Below are 23,377 nucleotides of genomic sequence, written 5' to 3'. Positions count from 1 at the left end.
CACTGATGATGTTACCTAGAATGGTGACGAAACGTCTGAAAACTAACCTTCCAGTTCAGCGAGCAAACTCACATCCAGAATTTCCATCCCCCACACTAAAACTAGTTCCTAACTGATAAATTCTGTTGGAATATTCTATTGTCTCCACTCTGTTCACAAATGCCTTTCTTCCACTAATTCTGCTGTCAGGGATGTATTTTCTCTCTAATTTCTTCAAATGAGGACTTTGAGCTAAAATACCGTGGTATCATGGATTGATTAGATAGTCTTTTTCTGATGCTTGAATGGTGCTAACTCTGGTAGGTGGTGGATGGGCTCTCTCTTTCAGATGGCAGTTGGCTCTCTGCTGATTTTCAAGGCTGCGAACACCATCAGTTTGTAAATTCAAGTGGCTTTGAATCATTGAATGTTTGGCTTTAAATTAATTGGCCAAATTCAAATGTGTCATAGCATCAAAACAAGGTGGCTGTTTTGCATGCCACCTGTAAGTCTTTTCTGATACACATTTCACTTTTTGAGGCTCTATGTACTGGCAGCTTCAGCTGCTGCTCACAGACATAACATTTTTTAAAGATTTCTAAGTAGAGACAAAGTACAACTCTCTTAAAGGAACCACACATTTTAGCTTTCTGCCTTCCACTTCACAATTACCCTATTCACCTTTGTAACAATGGGGGTGTAGTGCGTAAAAATCATTAGACTGTTCAATCAGCCGTGATCGAATAGTGGGGCAGGTTTGATGTGCTCAATGGCCTACGCCTGTTCTTACATTAGGTTCCTGTTACAAAATTGCTTATGGTGACCAAATAGGAAGGTGTGCGTAACAGGAGTTTCAGTCCCTTCTCTTTTTACCAGCATTTCAATGGCACTTGAGAAACTACCCACTAAAAAGTGAAACAAAATACACAATCACAGTACAATTTGGTAAATTGAAATGAGCTTTAATTGTCAGTATTACTAATTTCAGATGCATTTTTAAAATCATGTGTCAATTTTCCATCTTGAAAGAAAACAACAAACTGACTCCAGGAATTTCCATTTTATGTTCACAAATGGAGGCAAATATACGCTTTATCTTCCAACATAAAGGACAGAGAAGTCAACAGGCATTTCTTCCGGAGTACACAGATGTCCATTTGTGTCATTACTGTAAGACCACAGTAAATAATCCCTCACTTTGTCTCCCCAATTTCTGGTGGATACTGTGAGGGGTTGGTGTTGACTGTCTCTGGATAACTGCCTCTCTTTGGGGTGAACCTGGCTAACAGTTTAGAGTGTGTCCACTCTGACTCAAAGCACCTGACTGAGGATTGGCCCTGGTTAATGTTTAAAGTGCTCCTGCATCATGCCCAATGCAAATGCACACACATCAGCTGGGATGCTATCAGCATTAAATTTTGTAACAATTTAGAATCTGAGGTTGCAAAGGAGAAAACCACCACAAGCCATCATATTTTTACAACAACAACCTTCAAATGAAAAGCTGATGTAAGAAAAGCTTCAGTATTTACAGGTGGATGTAATAGGTGACCGGGTATCATTAATACAAACTATCCTTCTACACAAATGGAGACAGGTTTGAAACTTTGATGTTGCGTGGGATATCTGGCAGATTGATGTTCTTGACAGCAGAGACTGCACGGGCAGGAGCTCCAGAAAACCCAGCCTAAAATTATAAAACAAAATTTACTCTTTCATGACACACAAAGAAGTTTAAACAGCACACACATAATAACAGCAATAAAAAAAAGACATCTGATAAATTGTTTGTTCAAAAGTGCAATGTTAAAAGTAAAACCAGAGACCTTTCAAAAAGAGTGGAAGCCAAATCCTAGAGGAGGAGGAGGAAGCCAATGGTATACTGGAGGTACATGTTAAATGTACAACCATGTTGCTCCTTTCATGGAAAGCAGCTTGCAAACCTTGTTAATCCACAACCTCCGCTAATACCAAGCCGTCAAACAAAAAAAGACAGGTAGTGCAGAAGCTCTCATAGTGCAAGATAATAAAATGTGAGGCTGGATGAACACAGCAGGCCCAGCAGCATCTCAGGAGCACAAAAGCTGATGTTTCGGGCCTAGACGCTTCATCAGAAAAGGGGGATGGGGTGAGGGTTCTGGAATAAATAGGGAGAGAGGGGGAGGTGGACCGAAGATGGAGAGAAAAGAAGATAGGTGGAGAGGAGAGTATAGGTGGGGAGGTAGGGAGGGGATAGGTCAGTCCAGGGAAGACGGACAGGTCAAGGAGGTGGGATGAGGTTAGTAGGTAGGAGATGGAGGTGCAGCTTGGGGTGGGAGGAAGGGATGGGTGAGAGGAAGAACAGGTTAGGGAAGCGGAGACAGATTGGACTGGTTTTGTGATGCAGTGGGGGGAGGGGACGAGCTGGGCTGGTTTTGGGATGCGGTGGGGGAAGGGGAGATTTTGAAGCTGGTGAAGTCCACATTGATACCATTGGGCTGCAGGGTTCCCAAGCGGAATATGAGTTGCTGTTCCTGCAACCTTCGGGTGGCATCATTGTGGCACTGCAGGAGGCCCATGATGGACATGCCTCCTCCTTCACCCCTATCCCAGGCCCCAAGATGACTTTCCACATTAAGCAGAGGTTCACCTGCACATCTGCCAATGTGGTATACTGCATCCACTGTACCCGGTGTGGCTTCCTCTACACTGGGGAAACCAAGTGGAGGCTTGGGGACCGCTTTGCAGAACACCTCCACTCGGTTCGCAATAAACAACTGCACCTCCCAGTCGCAAACCATTTCCACTCCCCCTCCCATTCTTCAGATGACATGTCCATCATGGGCCTCCTGCAGTGCCACAATAATGCCACCCGAAGGTTGCAGGAACAGCAACTCATATTCCGCTTGGGAACCCTGCAGCCCAATGGTATCAATGTGGACTTCACCAGTTTCAAAATCTCCCCTTCCCCCACCACATCCCAAAACCAGCCCAGCTCTTCCCCTCCACCCACTGCATCCCAAAACCAGTCCAACCTGTCTCTGCCTCCCTAACCTGTTCTTCCTCTCACCCATCGTCGCACCTCCATCTCCTACCTACTAACCTCATCCCGTCTCCTTGACCTGTCCGTCTTCCCTGGACTGACCTATCCCCTCCCTACCTCCTCACCTATACTCTCCTCTCCACCTATCTTCTTTACTCTCCATCTTCGGTCCGCCTCCCCCTCTCTCCCCATTTATTCCAGTTCCCTCCCCCCATCCCCCTCTCTGATGAAGGGTCTAGGCCCGAAACGTCAGCTTTTGTGCTCCTGAGATGCTGCTTGGCCTGCTGTGTTCATCCAGCCTCACATTTTATTATCTTGGATTCTCCAGCATCTGCAGTTCCCATTATCTCTGATAGTGCACCTCACTCTTCAATCAGTACACAGTCTGATCAGAGTGATAATTAATCTTGGTACTGCTGTCAGTCCATCCTAATCATAAATAAACAGCTATGAATATCAACTTACGGTTCTACTGGTTAAAACTCAAACCTTTTAAAATTGCCGTACATACACACAGAATCAAACAGGTAAACATTATGTTTATGGGTGGAGGAAAAAATACTGGCAAATCACAGTTCCATAGCACCAGTCCACAGCGTCCCTAGAAATGTTCCTTTTGCTTGTCAACACAAGCTGGAAGAACAATATCTCAACTTGCACTTGGGGACCCTGCAGCCCTCTGGATTCAATATCAAGTTCAATAATTCTGCGGCCCAAACTCCCTCATGTCCTAGCCCCTACCCTACACACCAGGCGCTTGTTATCACATAGCCTGCCATTACACACCACCTATTGTTAGTCCCTAACGGTCCCCATCAACAGCTGTTCACCCTCGCAGCCAGATCATCAACAACTCCTTCATCTGTCCAACTGCAGTCTCTCTCTTCGGGCTCTATGCCCACCTATCATTAACCCCTTACTCCCCCCAACCTATCTTCAACCAACATTTTCCTAGCTTCCATCAGTTCTAAGGGAGGGTCACTGTACCCAAAATGTTAACTAACTTTTCTTCACAGATACTGCCAGACCTACTGAGCTTTTCCAGCAACTTCTGTTTTTGTTATTGGTTATGATCTTATTGAATGGTGGAGCATGCTCGGGAGGCCAAGTCCTGTTTCTAATCTGTATGTTGGTGTATATGTTCATATGTAGCCTAGAGACCATCAACTAATTGGAAGGATTTAAGAGGAATAAATTTGCAAGAAAATGGTGGACAGTGCAAAAACTATGCAGCAGTTACAATGAGGGAATCGAATTTAATGAGGGAGTTGCCAAAATATAAACTGGGATAATGGTAGTATAAACAACAAAGAGAAGCAAGAGTTCCTAAAGTGTCTTTGGGTAAATTTTCTACAGCATCACGTTTTCAGTCCAATAAGAAAGAAGGTACTATCAGATCTGGTTTTGAGAATGAAATTCACCAAACAAGTGAAGTTTTAATGGGAAAACATTTGGAGGACAGTGACTGTTGTACAATAAGGTTTAAGTGGACTATGGAAAAGGTCATCAAACAATCCAGGATAAGAATAATTAATTTGATAAAAGGCAACCTCAATGGGGGTGAGAATGGCTCACAGCCGAATAAATTGGTCTCAAAGTTAATAGGTAAAACAGGAGTTACACAAAGAGCACATTCAAGATGAAAGACATAGAAATTAAGATAACAAAGAAAAGCATGCTTATAGATAGAAAATATAGCTGAGAACCAGAGTTAACCTAGAATATTCCATGGGAGGCAAAAAAGCAGGAAAGATGCAGAGAGGGAAGATGACTCCCACCGTAAAAGGATGTCCCAATCTTTTAGGGGCACATAAATATTGAAATGGTTAGTAAAAGGAGGAGTGAGGGTAATTAGATTAGATTAGATTAGATTCCCTACAGTGTGGAAACAGGTCATTCGGCCCAACAAGTCCACACCAACCCTTGATATATCCCACCCAGATCCATCGCCCTGTAACCCACACACCCCTGAATACTATGGGCAATTTAGCACGGCCAATCCACCTAGCCTGCACATTTTTGGACTGTGGGAGCATCTGGAGGAAACCCATGCAGACATGGGGAGAATGTGCAAACTCCACACAGAGAGTCGCCCGAGGCTGGAATTGAACCCGGGTCCCTGGTGCTGTGAGGCTGCAGAGCTAACCCACTGAGCCACCGTGCTGCACACCCCCACCCCCCCGTTTTCTATTAGCAAGCCAATTTCCTATCCATGCTTATATATTATCCCTTATACCACGTGCTCCTACTTTACATAACAGCTGTTTACATGGCATCCTGCCAAATGCTGCCTGGAAATCCAAGTACACAATGTCTAGAGACTGCCCTGTATGCACACGTTTTTATCCCATGAAAAGAACACTACTAATCTGATCAAACATAATTTCCCTGTAAACATGATTGTTCCTCATTATCTTCAGTTTTTCTAAGTGCACAATCAAAAACTCTTCAAATAAATGATCCTATTAGAGTCTTAATAGACATCAAGGTAATAGGGGTATGGTTTCCTGCCTCACTCCCTTCTTAAACAGGCAGATTATATTTGCCACTTTCCAGTCTGATCGAATCTTGCCAGAATCTAATGAATTTTAGGAAAATTAACTTTGTGCTTCTACTAGTTCATTAGCAGCACATTTTTAGACCTTAGGATGAAGTTCATCTGGATCTGAAGACTTGTCAGTTCCCAGTTCTATCAATTTGCTTTGTACCATGCCACTTGCAATAGTAATTTGACTAAGTTCCTCTATTTCTTACATGTCCTAATTTGTAGATGTAGCTGGATTTTTGTATCCTCTATAGTGAACGGAAAAGTAAAACATCTACATATTTTCTGTCAATTCCTTGTTATCTAATATCAAATCCCCATTCTCAATCTCTAAAGAACCAACACTCCCTTTGCTTCTTAAATGCCTGTAGTAATTCTTGCTATGCATTTTTATACACCAGATAGCTTCTACTCAATCTGATTTCTTCCTCCTAACCATTCAGTCATTCTCTGCTGATCTTCATATTCTGAACAACTGTCGAACCTGCCATCTTTGTTCAGTTACATGCTTTCCCTAACTTCTTCATTTAACTATTAATGATGGATCTTCACTTCAGAATTTCTTTATATTCAGCAGCGGCAATGACGTTGAATGTTAACGGGGCAATGGAGTGCATTGGAATCATCAAGTCACGTGATACTGATGGCTTGAATGAGGGTTTCAGCAGCAGATGAGCTGAGACAGGGGTGAAGCTATGAAGCTGTATGCAAGCAGTTTTAGTGAAGGTATGAATGTGTTCAAATGGTCTTCCTAGTTCAAAAGATACATTAAGGTTGCAAATAAACTAGTTTATGCTCAGAAAGTTGCCAGGGAGAAGCATGGAGTTGGTAGCTAGGGAGTGGACTTTGAAGTGGCAACCAAAACTAATGGTTTCAAACTTCCCAATATTTAATTAAGAAAACGTTTTGCATATTCAGAACTGGAGCAATCCATTAATTCAGCAACAATGGAGGAGCCAAGAGAAGTGGTGGTGAGATTCAACTCAACAGGAACAGAGGCAGAAATCACAGGCCCCAGTGCTACATTTGGTCCACACCCAGAGCCACAACACAGCGGCCCTGTTCCCGTCCCAAGCACCTGGCCCCAGTTTCTCGTCCCTGATATAAATTCCACCACATCACCCCACTCCAACCCGCATCACCGCCACCGCCACCACCACCACCTCACAGCTTGAAGTCATCTCCCACTTCTTGGGTAATGTCACCAAGAGGCATCTTGTAGATGGGAAACAAGAGGCGGCCAAGAATAGATACTTGGAAGTCACCAAAGATAATTGTGCAGCAGCAGGGAAGAACTACAGGTAGTTCTCCTATAACACGATAGTTGCATTCTTGCGTGATCTCACGCTATAGAAAATTGCCATAGAAAATCTGCTGGACAGCAGGAAACTTGCTTTATCCAAACAGCGTCCACAATTCATTAATCATGTTACAGCCAATTTGCATTGATGAAACACGCATCATGACAGAATTACCTGTAAGTGCACTGCTGCATTTGATTCTATTTTTGATAATGTTTAATCACAAGACCTAGCAAATTGATTTATTTACAAAACAACTCTACCTTTATGTGCAAATGACTCAAAAAGCTAAAGCTAAGAATTAACTGTAAGGAACAAAAGCCTTTAACTGCCTCAGTATGTTTGTGCATTCACACAATTTAAGGACTTCAACAGTTTCCCATTGGGGCAGCAATCACTGAGCCTTCCTGCTTCAAATTTAATCAAAGTAAATTAGGAAGGTGGCAGGATTGCCACGCTAAACAAGATGATCAGAGGATTAGATAGGGTGGACAGTGAGAGCCTTTTTCCTCGGATGGAGATGGCTAGCACGAGGGGGCATAGCTTTAAATTGAGGGGTGATAGATACAGGACAGATGTCAGAGGTAGGTTCTTTACTCAGAGTAGTAAGGGCGTTTGATGCCCTACCTGCAACAGTAGTAGACTCACCAACTTTAAGCGCATTTAAATGGTCATTGGATAAACAGATGGATAATAATGGAATAATGTAGGTTAGATGGGCTTCAGTTTGGTTTCACAGGTCAGCGCAATATCGAGGGCCAAAGGGCTTGTACTGTGCTGTAGTGTTCTATGTTCCAATATAAACCTTCCCTTTGATTAAAGAACTGAAAAGGAGAGTTATACATGGAGGCAGGGGACATTGTAAGATATGAAGGGAATGCTCTGCATCTGTCTTCACCAAGGAAGATGTTACCAAGACGCTAGTCACAGAGGAGAAATCTCAGGCACTAGAAAGACTTACAATTGACAAGATCAGTGACAGATGGTATTTAATCCTGATAATTGTGAGGTGATGCAGTTTGGAAGAAGTAACAAGGGAGTACTCAATGAATGGCAGGATACTATGAAGCAGACAGGAACAGAAGTATCGGGGCATATTTGCCCACAGGACCCTGAAGGTGGCAGGAAGCGTTAATAGGGAAGTTAAAAAAGTATACAGGACATTTGCTTTTATAAGTCGTAGCAGATTATCAGAGCTGGGAGGTCATGTTGGAGCTGCATAGAACTTAGGCTAGGCCACAGCTGGAGCACTATGAGTAGTTCTGGTCACTAGACTATTGGAAGGATGAGACCGCTCTGGAGGTGGTGCAGAGGAGATTCATCAGGATGTTGACTGGGAGCAGTTTAGCAATGAAGAGAGGCTGGCTAGGCTCAGATTGTTTTCTTTGAGCTGAGCAGGTTAAGGATGGAACTAATTGAGGTGTATAAGATTAAAAGAGGTGTGGACAGATTGGAATACTATGCAGCTGTTCCCTCTAATTGAGGGTCAAAACAAGGGGGCGGAATGGTGAAAGGCAGGAGGCTTAGAGGAGATCCGAGGAAAATCCTATTCACCCAGAGTGAGAGAGATCTGGAATGCACAGCCGAGGAGGGTAGTTGAGGCACGGAACCTCACGGCCATTTAAAAGTACTTGGATGGGAACTTGGAATATCATAACATTAAAGGCTGAAGGGCCAAATGCTGGAAAGTGGGACTGGTGGAGATTTAAAGCAGTGCCGACTCAATGGGCCAAAGGGCCTCTTCTGTACCGGACAAATCTATGGTACTATGATAAGGAAATGGTACTGGATAAGCAGGATAGATGAAAAATTGATAAAGTACCAAGATCAGATGAGATGTACCCAAGGATACTGATGGAATAATTGCTTGGCAGTACACAGCTTTGCTAAAAGACAAGTTGAAGCTTTTGATCTTATGATCATCATGACAAAGACATAAGAAACAGACGTGAAAAAAGGTACCTATTTTTACCACCTCAGAACAGGGTGCTGACTGCTTGGGCCAATGCTGGCATGGCAATGCAGCAAAATGGCCCAGCTTTATGTTAACAAAAGGAATCCATATACAATGCACCTTTCTCATTGGGAAAAAAAAGTGTCATGGTCGCTGCCAATCTCTGCTGAAACCCCAGGGCAACACAAAGACTAAACAAATCTACCTGCCTGTCTGAGGACTGAGATTAAAAAATGAACTGTTCTGAAGAAGGGTCACTGGGCCCAAAACATTAACTCTGCTTTCTCTCCACAGGTGCTTCCAGGCCTGCTGAGTTTTTCCAGTGATTTGGTTTTGTTATTTGATTCTGCTCCTGCTGCATCTCCATGCCAACAATGTTCTCCTGCCCTACTGATGAGAACAAAATGAAATGCTTCATTTCTCTTCCTTTTTTAGCAATGCTGAGGGAAGTGATAGAAAAAATTGCAGAAGGGCTGGTCATTATTTTACAGCTTTCCTGAGATCAAACATGGAGCGCCATGAGTGGAGTGGAGAACTGTAAATGTTACCAAATTGTTCAAAAACAATGTAAAGGCAAGTCTAATAATGTCAGGCAAGTGAAAACAGAAGCTTGTAGAAACAATGATTCAGTGTAAAATGATTAGCCATGCGGTTAAATGTAAGCTAATAAAGGCAGAAGCAGCACAGATGTCGTAAGGGCAAATCATGCTTAGCTAATTTGCTGGAACTTTTTTTGAAGAGGTAACAGAGAAAGTTGATGAAGGCAATGTGGTGAACATGAGCTTTCAAAATGTATTCAAAATGGTGTCACACAACAGATGTGTGAGGAAGATTAGAGCTCATGGAATCAAAGGAACAGTAGCAATATGGATACAATGTGAGTACAAAATTAGACGAGCGATAGGGAACAGAATGAAATGGTTAATGGATGTTTTTGACTTGGAGAAGGATTACCATGGAAGTCCCCACAGATCAGCTTTGGGACATTGCTTTTCCTGACATATATTAATGAACTAAACCTTGGTGAGCAGGGGACAATTTCAAAGTTTGCAGATTATACAACTCTTGGAAGCATTGTAAACTGTGAGGTGGACAGTGTGGAACTTCAAAAAGAAATAGAAATAAAAAGTTGTTGAAGTGGATAAACAGGTGGCAGATGAAGTTCAATGCAGAGAATGCTGAAGTGATAAGACTTTGGTCGGAACAACATTGCGTGCCAATATGAAATAATAGAAAATTCTAAAGGAGGTGCAGGAGGATTTGGGCTTTGTTGTGTACATACGCACATACTGAAGGTAGCAGGACAAGTGCAGACAGCAGTTAATGAAGCAAACAGTGTCCTCTGCTTTATTAATAGGGTGAGTACAAGAGTAAAGAGGTGACGCTGAACTTGTAAAAGATACGGAGCTCAACTGGAGTATCGTGTACAGTTCTAGGCGCCACACAATGGGCAGGCTGTGAAGGCATGAGTGAGAATGTGGAAAAGATTCACATGAATGGTTCCACACCTGACAATCTTCAGAAATAAAGACAGATTTCAGAAATCAGGACTATTGTCCTTGGTGATGAGATGGCTGCACAGAATTCTAATTTGGGTATTCAAAGTTATGCGGGGGTTAGATAGTGTATGCCTACTGAAAGGACCTACATTTAAAGTAACTGGCAAAAGCAGCAAAAACAACTTGAGGTAAAGTGTCTTAACAAAGCAAGAAGTTAATGCATTGCAATGAACTGCCTGAGTATGTCGTTCAGGTCTAGAATGCACTGCCTGAGTGTGTGGTGGAAGCAGGTTCATTTAAAACTTTCAAAGGGAAATTGAATTGTTATCTGAAAATAAAAAATACACACAATTTCAAAGTGAAGGCAGCAGAATGACACTAAATGGCATGCTCATTTGGAGAACCAATGCAGGCACAATGAATAAATGGCGTCCTGTGTTGTCGCAATTCTGTGATTTTCTCACAGTTTTATGAACTTTGCTTGAAGACCCTGTGCAAGATCAAAAGGTCACCATATTTAATTGGTCCAACTTGGTGGCACACCAAAAAGAACCATGTTGCTCCTCCAGTCCGACTATTTTGACAGGTCAAGTGATAAACAAAGCTTTCACTCAGCAGCACCACTTCAATCTATCTCAAATTAGATTTAAGTGTTACTCATGGAACGCTCTGAATTTCATTAAATCATCTTTTTAACTGCTTGCTTTTCCAACTGTTAGAGAAAACTGATGTTGTGATCAAAGGTGTGTCAATAGGGAACTTCACAATCAATAATTAACTCAATTTTTGCACTGATATTAAGAACGTCATGACAATCACATTCTTACCAAGATTAGATTACCCCGCTGTAATCATTTAAAGATTAGCTCTTGTCAAGTTTGAAGATTTATCTAGATTTATTTTAGTTCAACTGTATTTTGGAATCAGCTATTCTTGACTCATGAAGCAATTAAGCAATTTCAAAATATTCTGTTGTGATCCTTTCCGCTTACTATCATCACTTTCTAACTGCTGACTGTGCCATTCCACTAAACCAAACCAAAATATTCTAAATGGTTTACGATCCAATATAAAATCTATAGCTAACCTTACAATATTGTATATCAGTGAAAAGCTGAAACGCCCAATGTCAGCACAAGTTAGGAATTAGTTCAAACCACAAGTCACAAGAGCTGAAGAAATTAAGGGACACGGGGTCTGGGATGGTGGAGCTGAATTCAGCCATCTCCTGGTCCTTTAGCTTGTGCTGTGTGGTGGGGCTGCGGTATTGAGCAGATAAATATTTACAAAGGAATAAGTCCTTTAGAGAGAGAAATCAACGTGAGGGAGAAATATTTTGAGTTAAGACTTGGAACTGAAATAAGCAGAGACAAGAATTAAAATTAGCTCCAAGAAAACAAGTGAAATCTGAGATTTACAGACAGATTGCAATTTCAGTCATGGAGGACGAAGATGCAATGATTCTGAGTCGTGGTGTGAAAGGACAGGCCGTACAGGTATGTTACACAACAACCATCCAAGGCTCAAAACTGACAGGTACATGGGATTAAACCATCAGGTCCACAACAATCCCTGAGAACAAATCTCCTCCTCTTCCCCTGCACCTGAAATGAGGCACCCAGGTTTCCATTTGACAGACAGGAAATTCCACAATAAAAGCCTTCCTGGAGATGTATGTCCAGTATTTCTTACCTCAGATTTTTCCAGTTTTGTCTGTGCCTCGACCTGTGACACAATCTCAGTCATGTTTGTCTCTAGAACCATTCCTCCCATTACTACCTCTTGAAGAATGCAATGAACCTGTGAGGAAACAGACGGCAACATCTATTCACCAGTTCCAATGGTAACTTGCACTAACTCAGTAATCCTCAGATAGGCTGCAAATCACAGATTGTATTGATCAATGATGCACAAACAAATTCCACAGAAAAATACAATTTAGCATTTGGTTCACAAAAGTAATTAAAAATAGATTAAAGACATTCTACTTTTAACAAAGTAACTGCATTTCCCCTTAAAATATCTGTTCTTCAGGATTCAGCCAACACCAAGTTACTGCTGTAGCTCAGCTTCACCCTGTCTTAGCCTAGCACACACTTCAACTATGGCAGCAGATTGCAATGGGATCAATCTAATCCATTTGAGATCAGAAACCAGAAGTGAGCTGTTTGTGGATCTATGTGGAAAAGCTGGTTCATACTACAATAGGGAGACAGATAAATAAAAGGCTGTCTGACTTTAGCGACTCTTGACTTCCAGATATTTCCAAGTATCTCTGAAATATCAGTATCAAATGACATGGGGATTTGAGATAACTGGGTACTTTGTACTGAGAGGCAGCCATATCTCTGTAAATATGAACTAACAAACCAGCAGTTGATTGTTATTCCACAGACCTTTCACGGACTAAAATGCTGCAATGGTCACCTGACCACAGACTGAGAAAGATTCATGAGAATTATGCGTAATAAGCAAAACTGTGTACATTGAAATTACCACTTAATCTAAATACATAAAAGAAAGCACCTTAGTCAATATCAAATATTTTCTCAGAAGTTTTAAATTCCCACACATTTAGAAAGGTCGGCACAACATCGAGGGCCGAAGGGCATGTACTGTGCTGTAATGTTCTATAGACCCATTGTGTTGCCAAAGGGTTGATCCAATTCTATGCCTCCCTTTGTGATTGATACTGAGATGACATCAGTCTGTCTGCTTTTTGGCTGACAGTGAATCAATGAAAGGACTCATGTGACGATGTAAATTAGCCTTCTCTACAAAATATTTAAATTATAACTACCTGACATTTCAAAAGTATGACGAAGGATCATGGAAACAAACTAGAAAAAGAAAAATTCAGTACTAGTACGGAATACTGATTCTCACATGAGCCTGATGGTCAGACAGCTAGGCCCGAAACGTCAGCTTTTGTGCTCCTGAGATGCTGCTTGGCCTGCTGTGTTCATCCAGCCTCACATTTTATTATCTTATGTCAGACAGCACTGGAGGGAAATGCAGGGTCAATTAAGAACCAAGTGGAGACAACAACTGGGAAAGTTTAGGGACAATCCTGGATCATCTAATTCAAGCCAAAGAACCTCTCTCAATTGGAATGATCTTGACAGTTTGATGCAGTCCCCTGCAACAGGAATCCTAAAGCACTTAACGACTCACTGTTTATCAATATGTCAGCAAACACAGGAACTATGTCATGCAGAATCTCACAAACAGCAATGGAATCAATAACCAGATCATCTGCACCAATACAAAACCCAATCACCTGCTCCAACACAAAATCAAAATACTGCAGAAAAACTGAAACAGAAAATTTCACTCATCTGAAACATTAACTTTGTTCCTTTCCCCGCAAATTTTACTAGATTTGCTAAGTATTTACAGTTTTTGTTTCAGAAAATCAAAGCCTGACTTGCACTATCAGGCAATATCACCATGCAATCATGTCACACTCAATGAACAGAACTGAATTGGGAGTAAAGGTTGTGAAGAGCGAGTGCAAATGGTATTAATGCGATATGATAAGAAAGAGGTTATCAGCTTTTTTTTTGCTGATTTAGAATGATATCTTACTAAATAAGCATTTACCAGGATAAGTAATCTGAAACAGGTTTTGCATTTACTTGCTCTATTGCAGTATTTCTTGATGCAATTTCCAAGTGAGAGTCGCAAAGAACTGAATTGGGACTTTCAACTCGACTTTGTGATCGCCTCAGTCCTGCTTCATTGTTGCATTATCCACAATTTACATTATATCGCTCCTTTAACCTAGCAAAATATCCCAGGGTGCTTCATTATGTCAGCAACATCAGGACTTTATTTGAAAACTGAGGAACCCAAAACACAACTTTTGTTTAATTCCTTCACTATATTGCTAGTCTAGTAAACTGCTCAGAGTTTAATCCTTGATTATCACAGAATCGTAACAGTGCAGAAGGAAGCCATTCTGCCCATTGTGCCTGCACTGGTTCTGTTACCAAGTGCCAATTTCTGCCTTTTCCCCATATCCCTGCACACCAGTTCTATCCAAATATTCAATGTCCTCTCAAATGTCTCAATTGAACTTGCCTCCACCACATTCCAGGTCTGAATAACTTGTGTGAAAGTTTGTATTTCACTGTAAATCTACATCCTCGGATTAATTCATCAGATCTCCTTTCGGACTTCTCTCCAACGAGAACAGTCCCAACTTCTCCAATTTACCTTTATAACTAGGGGTGACACAGTGGCTCAATGGTTAGCACTGTTGCCTTATATCACTAAGGACCCAGGTTCAATTCCACACTTGGGCGACTTTCTGTGGGGAGTTTGCACATTCTGTGTGTCTGTGTGGGTTTCCTCCAGATGCTCCAGTTTCTTCCCATTTCCCAATGGATGTAGATTGCCTGTGCTAAATTGCCCATAGTGCCCAAGGAATGTAGGTTAGGTGGATCGGCCTTAGGAAATGCAGAGTTACAGAGATAAGGTAGGAGGGGTAAGTCTGACTGGGATGCTCTTCAGAGAGTTGCTGTGGATTTGTTGGCTGTTTCCCGTTTCCATACTGTAGTGATTCTATGAACTGGCATTCTGCATTACTGGAACCATTCTTGTAAGTAGTTTTATACACTCTTCAATACATACACATCCTTCCTGCAATGTTGCACCAGAACCATACGTAATACAACAGTTGAAGTCTGACAAGAGTCTTGTATAAGTTCAACATCATCTCCTTGCTCTCGTACTCTGTGTCCCTATTATTAAAACTGCATAATGTATTAACTACTCTCTCCATCTGTCCTGCCACTTCCATTGTGTACGCATACACCCAGGTAGCTCTGCTCTGCACCTTTTTAGAACTGTACTCCCTATCTTATGTTGTCTTTAACCATTCTTCCGACCAACGTGCATCATCTCACAATTCTCTGCATTGAACCTCAACCGACATCTATCTGCCCGCATGATCATCTCGTCAATGTCCTTTTGGAGTTTCATGTGACCCTCCTCACAGATGTTAATTTTCCAACTTTAGTATCATACGCAAACTTTGAAATGTCTCCTGCTCAACAAGATCTAGATCATTAATATCTATATAGAAAAGCAAAGGTCCCAGTGCCAACTCTGGGTAACTCCACTGCAAACCTTCCAAAAGCCTTAAAAATATCCATTGACTGTTAGTCTGTTTCCTAACACTTAGCAAAGTGGATACAAAATTGGCTATTACCCATCTTATATCATGACCTATAACTTTCGCCACATGCCTGATGCACAGCACTATATCAAATGCCTTCTGGAAATCCACATACACCACATCAACGTTACCCTCGTTGTCCCTTTGTTATTTCTTCAAAGAACTCCAGCAAGTTAGGTCATTGTTCACGCTGATACTGGCGACACAGGTAGAGAACGGGACAAGGTTCCACAAACAGAATATAGGAAATTAAGCAGGAGGTTTAAAAGTGGATCCTTGAAGATAGTAAGATCTGGATTACTTCCAGTGCCATGTGCCAACATGAATAGGAGGATAGGGCAGATGAATGAATGGCTGAGGAGCTAGTGGAAGGGCCAAGGATTCACATCTCTGGACCACTGGGATCTCTTCAGAGGTAGAAATGACTTGTATAAGGACAGGCTGCACCTGAATTGGAAGGGGATTAATAACCAGTCAGGGAGATGTACCAGAGCTACTTGGGAGGCTTGAAAGCAGTAACGGGGGGGGGGGGGGGGGGGGTGCACAGGGATATGGTAGCTAGGAACTTGGGGAAATAAACAGCGATGTCTTGAAAAGAATCCACATTACAGAAGAGGAGGTGCTGGAGGTCTTAAAATGGGTAAAGGTAGATAATCCTCAGGGCCTGTTCAGGTGCATCCCAGATTTTTGTGAAAAATAGGGAAGTGATTTCTGAGCCCTTTGTTAAGACTTCAGTATCATTAATAGCCAGGGGTGAGGTGCTAGAAGACTGGAGGTTGGCTAATATGGTGCCATTATTTAAGAAATATGATAAGGAAAAGCCAAGAAACTATAGGCTGGTAAGCCTGACATCAGTGGTGGGTAAGACGTCGGAGGGGATTCTGAGAGACATGCGTTTGGGAAGGCAAGGACTGATTAAGGATAGTCAACATGGCTTTGTGCTTGGGAAATCATGTTTCATTAACTTGAGTGGTTTTTTTGAGAGGTGACAAAGGATAATGAAGGCACGGCGGTAGACATTGTCTGTATGGACTTCCGCAAGGCATCAACAAGGTTCAGCATGGTAGACTGGTGAGCAACATTAGATCACATGGAATCCAGGTGGAACTAGCCAAGTAGATACAAAATTGGCATGAAGGGACGAAACAGAGGGTAGTGGTTAAGGGTTGTTTCTCAGACTAGAGGCCCACAACAGTCAGTGCTAGGTCCACTGCTTTTTTGTCATTTATATAAATGATTTGAATGTGAATATAGAAGGCATGGTTAGTGAGTTTGCTGATGAATCTAAAATTGATGGTGTAGTGGGCAGTGAAACTGATTATCTCAGAGTACAACAGTACCTTGGTGAGGTAGGTCAATGGGCTAAACGTGGCAGATAGAGTTTAATTTAGATAAATGTGAGGTGTTGCATCTTGGCAGGCAAACCAGGGCAGGATTTATACAGTTAATGGTGGGGTCCAGGGGAATGTTGCCGAACAGAGAGACTTAGGCGTGCAGGTGCACAGTTCCTTGAAAGTGGAGTCATAGACATGGCAAAGGAGGCTGCATTCATTGGTCAGTGCATTGAGTAAAGGAGTTGAGACGTCATGTTGCAGCTGTACAGGACATTGGTTAGGCCACTATTGGAATACTGCGCTCAATTCTGATCTCTCTGCTGTAGGAAAGATTTTGTTGAACTTGAAAGGGTTCAGAAAAGATTTACAAGGATGTTGCTAGGGTTGAAGGAGTTTGAGCTATAGGGTAAGATCGAATAGGCTGGGGCTATTTTTCCTGGACCAGAGGCGGAGGGGTGACCTTATACAAAGTTCATAAAATCATGAGGGGCATGGGTAGCGTGAATAGCCAAGGTCTTTTCCCCAGGTTAGAGGAGTCCAAAACTAGAGGGCATAGGTTCAAGGTGAGAGGGGAAAGATTTAAAAGTGACCTGAGGGGCAAAACTTTCATGCAGAGGGTGGTCCGATTTTGGAATGAGCTGCCAGAGGTGGTGGTGGTCGCTGGTACAATTACAACATTTAAAAGGCAGCCGGATGGATATATGAATAGGAAGGATTTAGAGGGATATGGGCCAAATATTGGCAAATGGGAATAGATCAGTTTGGGATATCTGGTCGGCATGGATGAGTTGGGCCAAAGGGTCTGCTTCCTTGCTATATGACTCTATGTCTCCAAGTTGATTAAACATTATTTGTTCTTTAGAAATTCCCCGAGCTGTACATTCCTAATCAACCCATTTTTTTCTTTAACGTGGTTTAGCAATTCTACCGTGAATAGTTATTTCTAAAAGTTTCCCTACCACTGAAGTCAAGCCAATTGGACTATAATGGCTTGGATTATCCTTATAACCTTCCTTGAATAAGACCAGAATGTTTGCAATTCTACGACACCTTTTAATGCATATCGAAACACAAAATAAAGATCAAGGTAAGGAACTATTTATAAACCTACAAATATGGAGCAGGAGTAGGCCATTTGGCCCACTGAGTCTGCTCCACCACTTAAGATCATGACTGATCAGATTGTAACCTCAAATCCTCATTCCTACCATCCCAGATAACCTTTCATTCTGTTGTTTACTAAGAATCTATCCACTTCAACTTCAAGCTCTGCCTCCAATGCCCCTTCAGGAGGACAGCTCCAAAGACCCATGACCCAAATAAAAAATTCTCACCTGTTTTAAATGGGCGAACTCTGAATTTTAAACAGTGACCCCTACTCCTAGGTTCTCCCATGCGAGGAAATATTCTCTCTCCATCGACCCTGTCAACACCCCTCATTATATTAAATGCTTCAATTATACCACTTTTTAAAAATTCATTCACGGGATAAGGGCATCGCTGGCTAGGCCAGTATTTATTGCTCATCCGTAATTGCCTGAAGAGTCAACTACATTGCTGTGACCAGGTAAGGATAGCAGTTTCCTTCCCTAAAGCACATTAGTTAACAGGTTGATCTTTTCCCAACAATGAATAACGGATTTATGGTCATCATTAAACTCTTTAGTTCCCAATATTCGTTGAATTCAAATTCTACCAACTGTTATGGCGGGATTTGAACCCAGGTCACCAGAACATTACCTGGATCTCTGGATTAATAGTCCAGTGACAGCACCACTAGGTCATTGTCACTTCAGTGGCTATAAGCCTTACCTGTCCAAGCTCTCTAACTCTAGGGTGACTCACCTATTCCAAAGAGATACAGAAAACAGGAGCAGGAGTAGGTCATTCAGCCTTTCAAATCTGCTTCACCATTCAAATAATTATGGCTGGCCATCCAACTCCAACTTCCTCCTCATAGCCTTACATACCTTTAGCCCAAACAACTAGGTAGTGTAGGTTAGGTGGGCTTCAGATTGGTATGACAGGTCGGCACAACATCGAGGGCTGAAGGGCCTGTACTATGCTGTAAAAATGTTCCAACTATATGTAACTCCTTCCTGAAAAGATTGAATGTTTTGGCTTCAACTGATTTCTGTAGCAGAGAATTCTACAGGCTCAGCGCTCTCAGGGTGAAGAAATTTCTCCTCATCTCAGTCCTAAACGTGTCCTTTGACTATGACCCCGGGTTCTGGGCTCCCCGTTAATGCAATTGTTTCATTCTGCACTGATTAGTCTCCAGATACTGAATCCAACGCGCACAGTTCTCTTAAGCCTTATTTCCTTCCAAAAAAAATCATAAAAAATATCATTTCAAACTTTCAAGATCTCAGCAATAAACTACATTAATAGGATTTTTAACGTTGTACAGCACTCGATAGGGGTTTTTAACAAATAAAACGCCTACTCAGTCCAATTTGAGATAACTAGATGAAGAAACAATTTATTATGAGCTGAAGTTCAGTCAGTTCCAACACAGATAATTTATCAAAATTATCAAAGGGTAAATGCTAAAGGCAGATGAAGCCGGAAATCCTAAACTTGATGAAAAATGGACCATCTGTTTATTACAACCAATGAAGGTTACTGAATCCTAAAATACAAAGAAACCTTGATATAAAGCAGGTATTCTGAAATCAGCTCGTTAATGTAAATTCATTGGTGCAATGTTGAAACAAATTGCACGCAATTCATTAGACATTTACAAAAGCATGTTTTTTTTAAAAAACTTGTATTACAATGAATGTCAAGGGTTTGGCATTAATATTTGCATAACAGAATTTCAATCCATTTCTGCTTAATATTGAACAGTTAGTTGGTGTCCTTCCTTCTCTAGTTCACACCTTTTAAATAAGCATGAGATGTTTAGTCAAATATACAGGTGAGTGGCTTTCAGTTTCTGTTTAGAACTTTTGAGGCCTCCAAAGAACTAATAAAAACCAGGTTCCTTTATAAGCTAGGTTTGTGACCTCAAAGTTTCAAGCCCCAGATAAAACCTTGATACATCAGCTCTTGAGTTGAAACTGTAAACAATTCTGAGATAATGCCAACCAGCTAACATGTAGATAGTTTGCGGCTTCCAAAACAAGAAATAAAAGATAAAGCTTAAAACTTGAAGAATTCATCAACATGCTTGCTCGCACCTTTAATGTAGTAAAAAGTCCGAAGGTGCTCACAGGAGATTTTTAATCAAACAAAACTTATACACAGCATGAATCAAAATATAACAGTCTAATTAAGCACCTGGGATTTTGCTGGACACTACTGGCCTCATGTACCATTGTTAGTGGGTCCCTTTACCTTTGATTACAGGGACAGTAAGTGACCCAAAATAAACAGGAATTGGTCACTCAGGATCGTAAGCCTGCCCCCGCCACTCCCTAAAATCATTGTTTATTATCTTGATTCCACCTTTCCCTCTATATCCATATTCTGTAATCTCTACAGTACCCAAACTATTTCAATTTCTTATTAACTGAGCAATCACTGCACTTGGGGTAACAAATTTCTAAGATTCAAAAGCTTTGAAAGGAATTCTTCATCATTTTAGTGTAAAATGGTCAATTCTTATTCTGAGACTGTGACTCGCAGTTCTAAACTCAACAGCTAAAGCCAACTTTTATTCTCGTTCATTCCTACAACATGAACATTGCTGGCAATGCCCGATATGCTAACCCTCCCAATATACCCTTGAACTGAGTGGCTTGCTCCATCAGTTCAGGTGATGGTTAAGAGTCAGTCAACAGCAATAAAATTTAAATAAAGAGTGGAAAAGGTTTCCCACGTAAAATCAGCACATGAATCAAAATGATCAAGTGTTGAAATGCAACTAAAGAGCCAGACTTTCTCAGAATTTTATAAATGCTTCTGATATAGATTACTGAAGACATGTTTGTGGCAAAGAAGATCTGACTCAATGTTGTTGTTCCATCATGTGAGGCATGCTGACACTCCAGTCACATCCCTGCAATTTTCTGAGCTATATGCTTGGCTACTTGTCATGGGCTTGACCAAGGCTTCCTAAAAATGGGTTATATCTTCCAGTGGGGATACAAGACAAAATTCAGGGTCACAACTTTTGAGCAGCACGGGCTAAAGTGGAGCTTTGAGCCGATTGCTGGAAGGTCCCTTTAAGTCCTCACTATTTTTTTTAAAATGGAGGGCACTGCCTAACTGACCAATCTTTGCATAAACCCCAATCCCTAATCTTTCCCATATCCCCACAACCCCACTCAATCTGGGATCGGTGCAATTTATCCTCAAAATAAGGTCATAGAAAGTGGAAAGTTTGGGAAGCACTGGACAAGGGGGAAAATAAAATTGAAGCTAAAATCCTGCCAACTCATTGCCATTCTAGTGAAAATAAGCAACTGCAAAAGGTAGCCTGAGAAGCCTTGTTACATTGAAGCTTGAGAACACAAGAGAACCGAAGATCAGTGACCCAGAGACTGAAACTGACCTATCTAATGCTGATTCTAATCTTAACATTTAAGATTGAAATGCTGCAATTTCCAGGTGCTACATAAATCTAAATACAATTACACAGCAGGCAGTTTTCGGTTTGCTACTTTGCCAAATCAGATAAAGTTACTTAAGGATTCTGTAACTTTTATTGAACTTTTTTTTTAACTCCACGATTGTGTGTTCTGTGGATGTGTGTCAGAACGTTATCAAATCTGCTAGTAATTAATAAACGGGAAAACATTTCAATCACAAGTTGCCAACAATTCGGTGGGAGTGACAATATTTCAGCCATGGAAGTATCAGCCAGTACTCAGCACCAGGCTGCATCCAAGTGTCAATCAACGCTTAACAGATTCACTTCAGTAATAATTTTGAAATCTAACATTCACTAGTATTAAACTGTATTTGTATGGTAATACTACTTTAAGCATTTAGAAATTAAGAATGTGGATTGTCAAATAAAATTAGACTTCAAAGCAATTAAACACAATTTCACACAACACAAGCATAACAATAGTAAACGCTAACATACCTTATCCATGTGGAAGATAAGATCCAGCTCACAGACATTCTCAAAACACTTGTCCAATGTTTCCACAAACACCTGAAGAAACAAACAAGCAGCAGCTGTTATTCAGTCTGGTAATTTAATATGTTCTAATCAACATGTTCAGAGATGATGAACTCAGGCTTCCTGGCTTAGAGGTAGGGACATTACCACTGCACGACAAGACCCCTGCCAGGCCTATACACAGGCCAGTAACTGCCTGCCCTAAAACATAACCCCTCAGTCGTTAACAAATGGGGAGAGGCAATGACCTAGTGGTATTATCACTGGACTGTTGAATCAGGCAGGTTGACTGACTGGATGTGACACCACCCTGAGAAATGAATCAGGGAATGGCTAACATTATTTTATTGAATTGAAACAGATGCAGTGCATGCTTACATTCTTTTTTAATATTCTTTTGTGGGTTGTGAGTGTCGCTGACTGGCCAGTATTTCTCACCCATCCCTAGGTGCCGTTGAGAAGTTGGTGGTGAGCTGCCTTCTTGAACCGCTGTAGTCCTCCAGCTGTGGTTTGACCCACAATGCTATAAGGGAGGGAATTCCAGGGTTTTGACCCAGCAACAGTGAAGGCACAGCGATATATTTCCAAGTCAGGATGGTGAGTGACTTGGAGGGGAACTTGGATAATGTGTTCCCCTATATCTGCTGTCTTTGTCCTGCTAGATGAAAGTGGTCGTGGGTTTGGAAGCTGCTGACTGAGGATCTTTGGTGAATTTCTGCAGTTCATCTTGTAGGTAGTACACACTGCTACTACAGAGCATTGGTGGTGAAGGGAGTAAATGCTTGTGGATGTGGTACCAATCAAGCGGGCTGCTTTGTTCTGGATGGCGTGAAGGTTCTTGAGTGTTGTTGGGGCTGCATTCATCCAGGCAAGTGGGGAGTATTCCATCACACTCCTTGTGCCTTGTAGATGGTTGACAGGCTCTAGGGAGTCAGGAGCTTAGTTACTTGCTGCAGTATTCCTAGCTTCTGGCCTGCTCTTGTAGCCACTCTGTTAATGTGGTGAATCCAGTCGAGTTTCTGGTCAATGGTAACCCCTATGTTGTTGATAATGAGGGATTCAATGATGGTAACACCATTGAATGTCAAGGAGCAGTGGCTGGATTGTCTCTTATTTGTGACGGTCAAAGCCTGGCATTTATGTGATGCAAATGTCACTTGCCACTTGTCAACCTGAGCCTGGACATTGTCCAAATCTTGTTGCATGTGAATGTGGACTGCTTCAGTATCTGAGGAGTCACGAATGGTGCTGAACATTGTGCAATCATCAGCGAACATCCCCGCGTCTGACCTTACGGTGGAGGGAAAGTCACTGATGGTTGTGCCTCGGACTCTACCCTGAGGAACTCGAGCAGAGATGTCCTGGAGCTGCAATGACTGACCACCAACAACCACGGCCATCCTCTTATGTGTCAGGTATGACACCAACCAGCAGAGAGTTTTCCCCCGATACCCATTAATTCCAGTTTTGCTAGGGCTCCTTGATGT

The 23,377-nt window shown here is 41.7% G+C and overlaps 1 protein-coding gene across 2 annotated transcripts in view; it reads right to left on the bottom strand.

The window, feature by feature from the left end:
• Positions 1-920: 920 nt before the first annotated feature.
• Positions 921-23,377, bottom strand: part of LOC125467393 (AP-3 complex subunit sigma-2-like) — a 50,067-nt gene continuing 27,610 nt past the window's right edge. For both annotated transcript variants that reach the window (XM_048563172.2, XM_048563171.2), the window contains 3 exons: positions 21,852-21,923; positions 11,993-12,100; positions 921-1,666 (listed from right to left, as the gene is read on the bottom strand). In XM_048563172.2, the coding sequence (XP_048419129.1) occupies positions 1,559-1,666; positions 11,993-12,100; positions 21,852-21,923 (288 nt within the window). In that variant the 3' untranslated portion in view covers positions 921-1,558. The remainder of the gene's footprint in view (positions 1,667-11,992; positions 12,101-21,851; positions 21,924-23,377) is intronic.

This window comes from Stegostoma tigrinum, chromosome 33, assembly GCF_030684315.1.
Source record: "Stegostoma tigrinum isolate sSteTig4 chromosome 33, sSteTig4.hap1, whole genome shotgun sequence".
Taxonomy (NCBI): Eukaryota; Metazoa; Chordata; class Chondrichthyes; order Orectolobiformes; family Stegostomatidae; genus Stegostoma; species Stegostoma tigrinum.
This window is presented reverse-complemented; position numbering and strand designations above follow the sequence as displayed.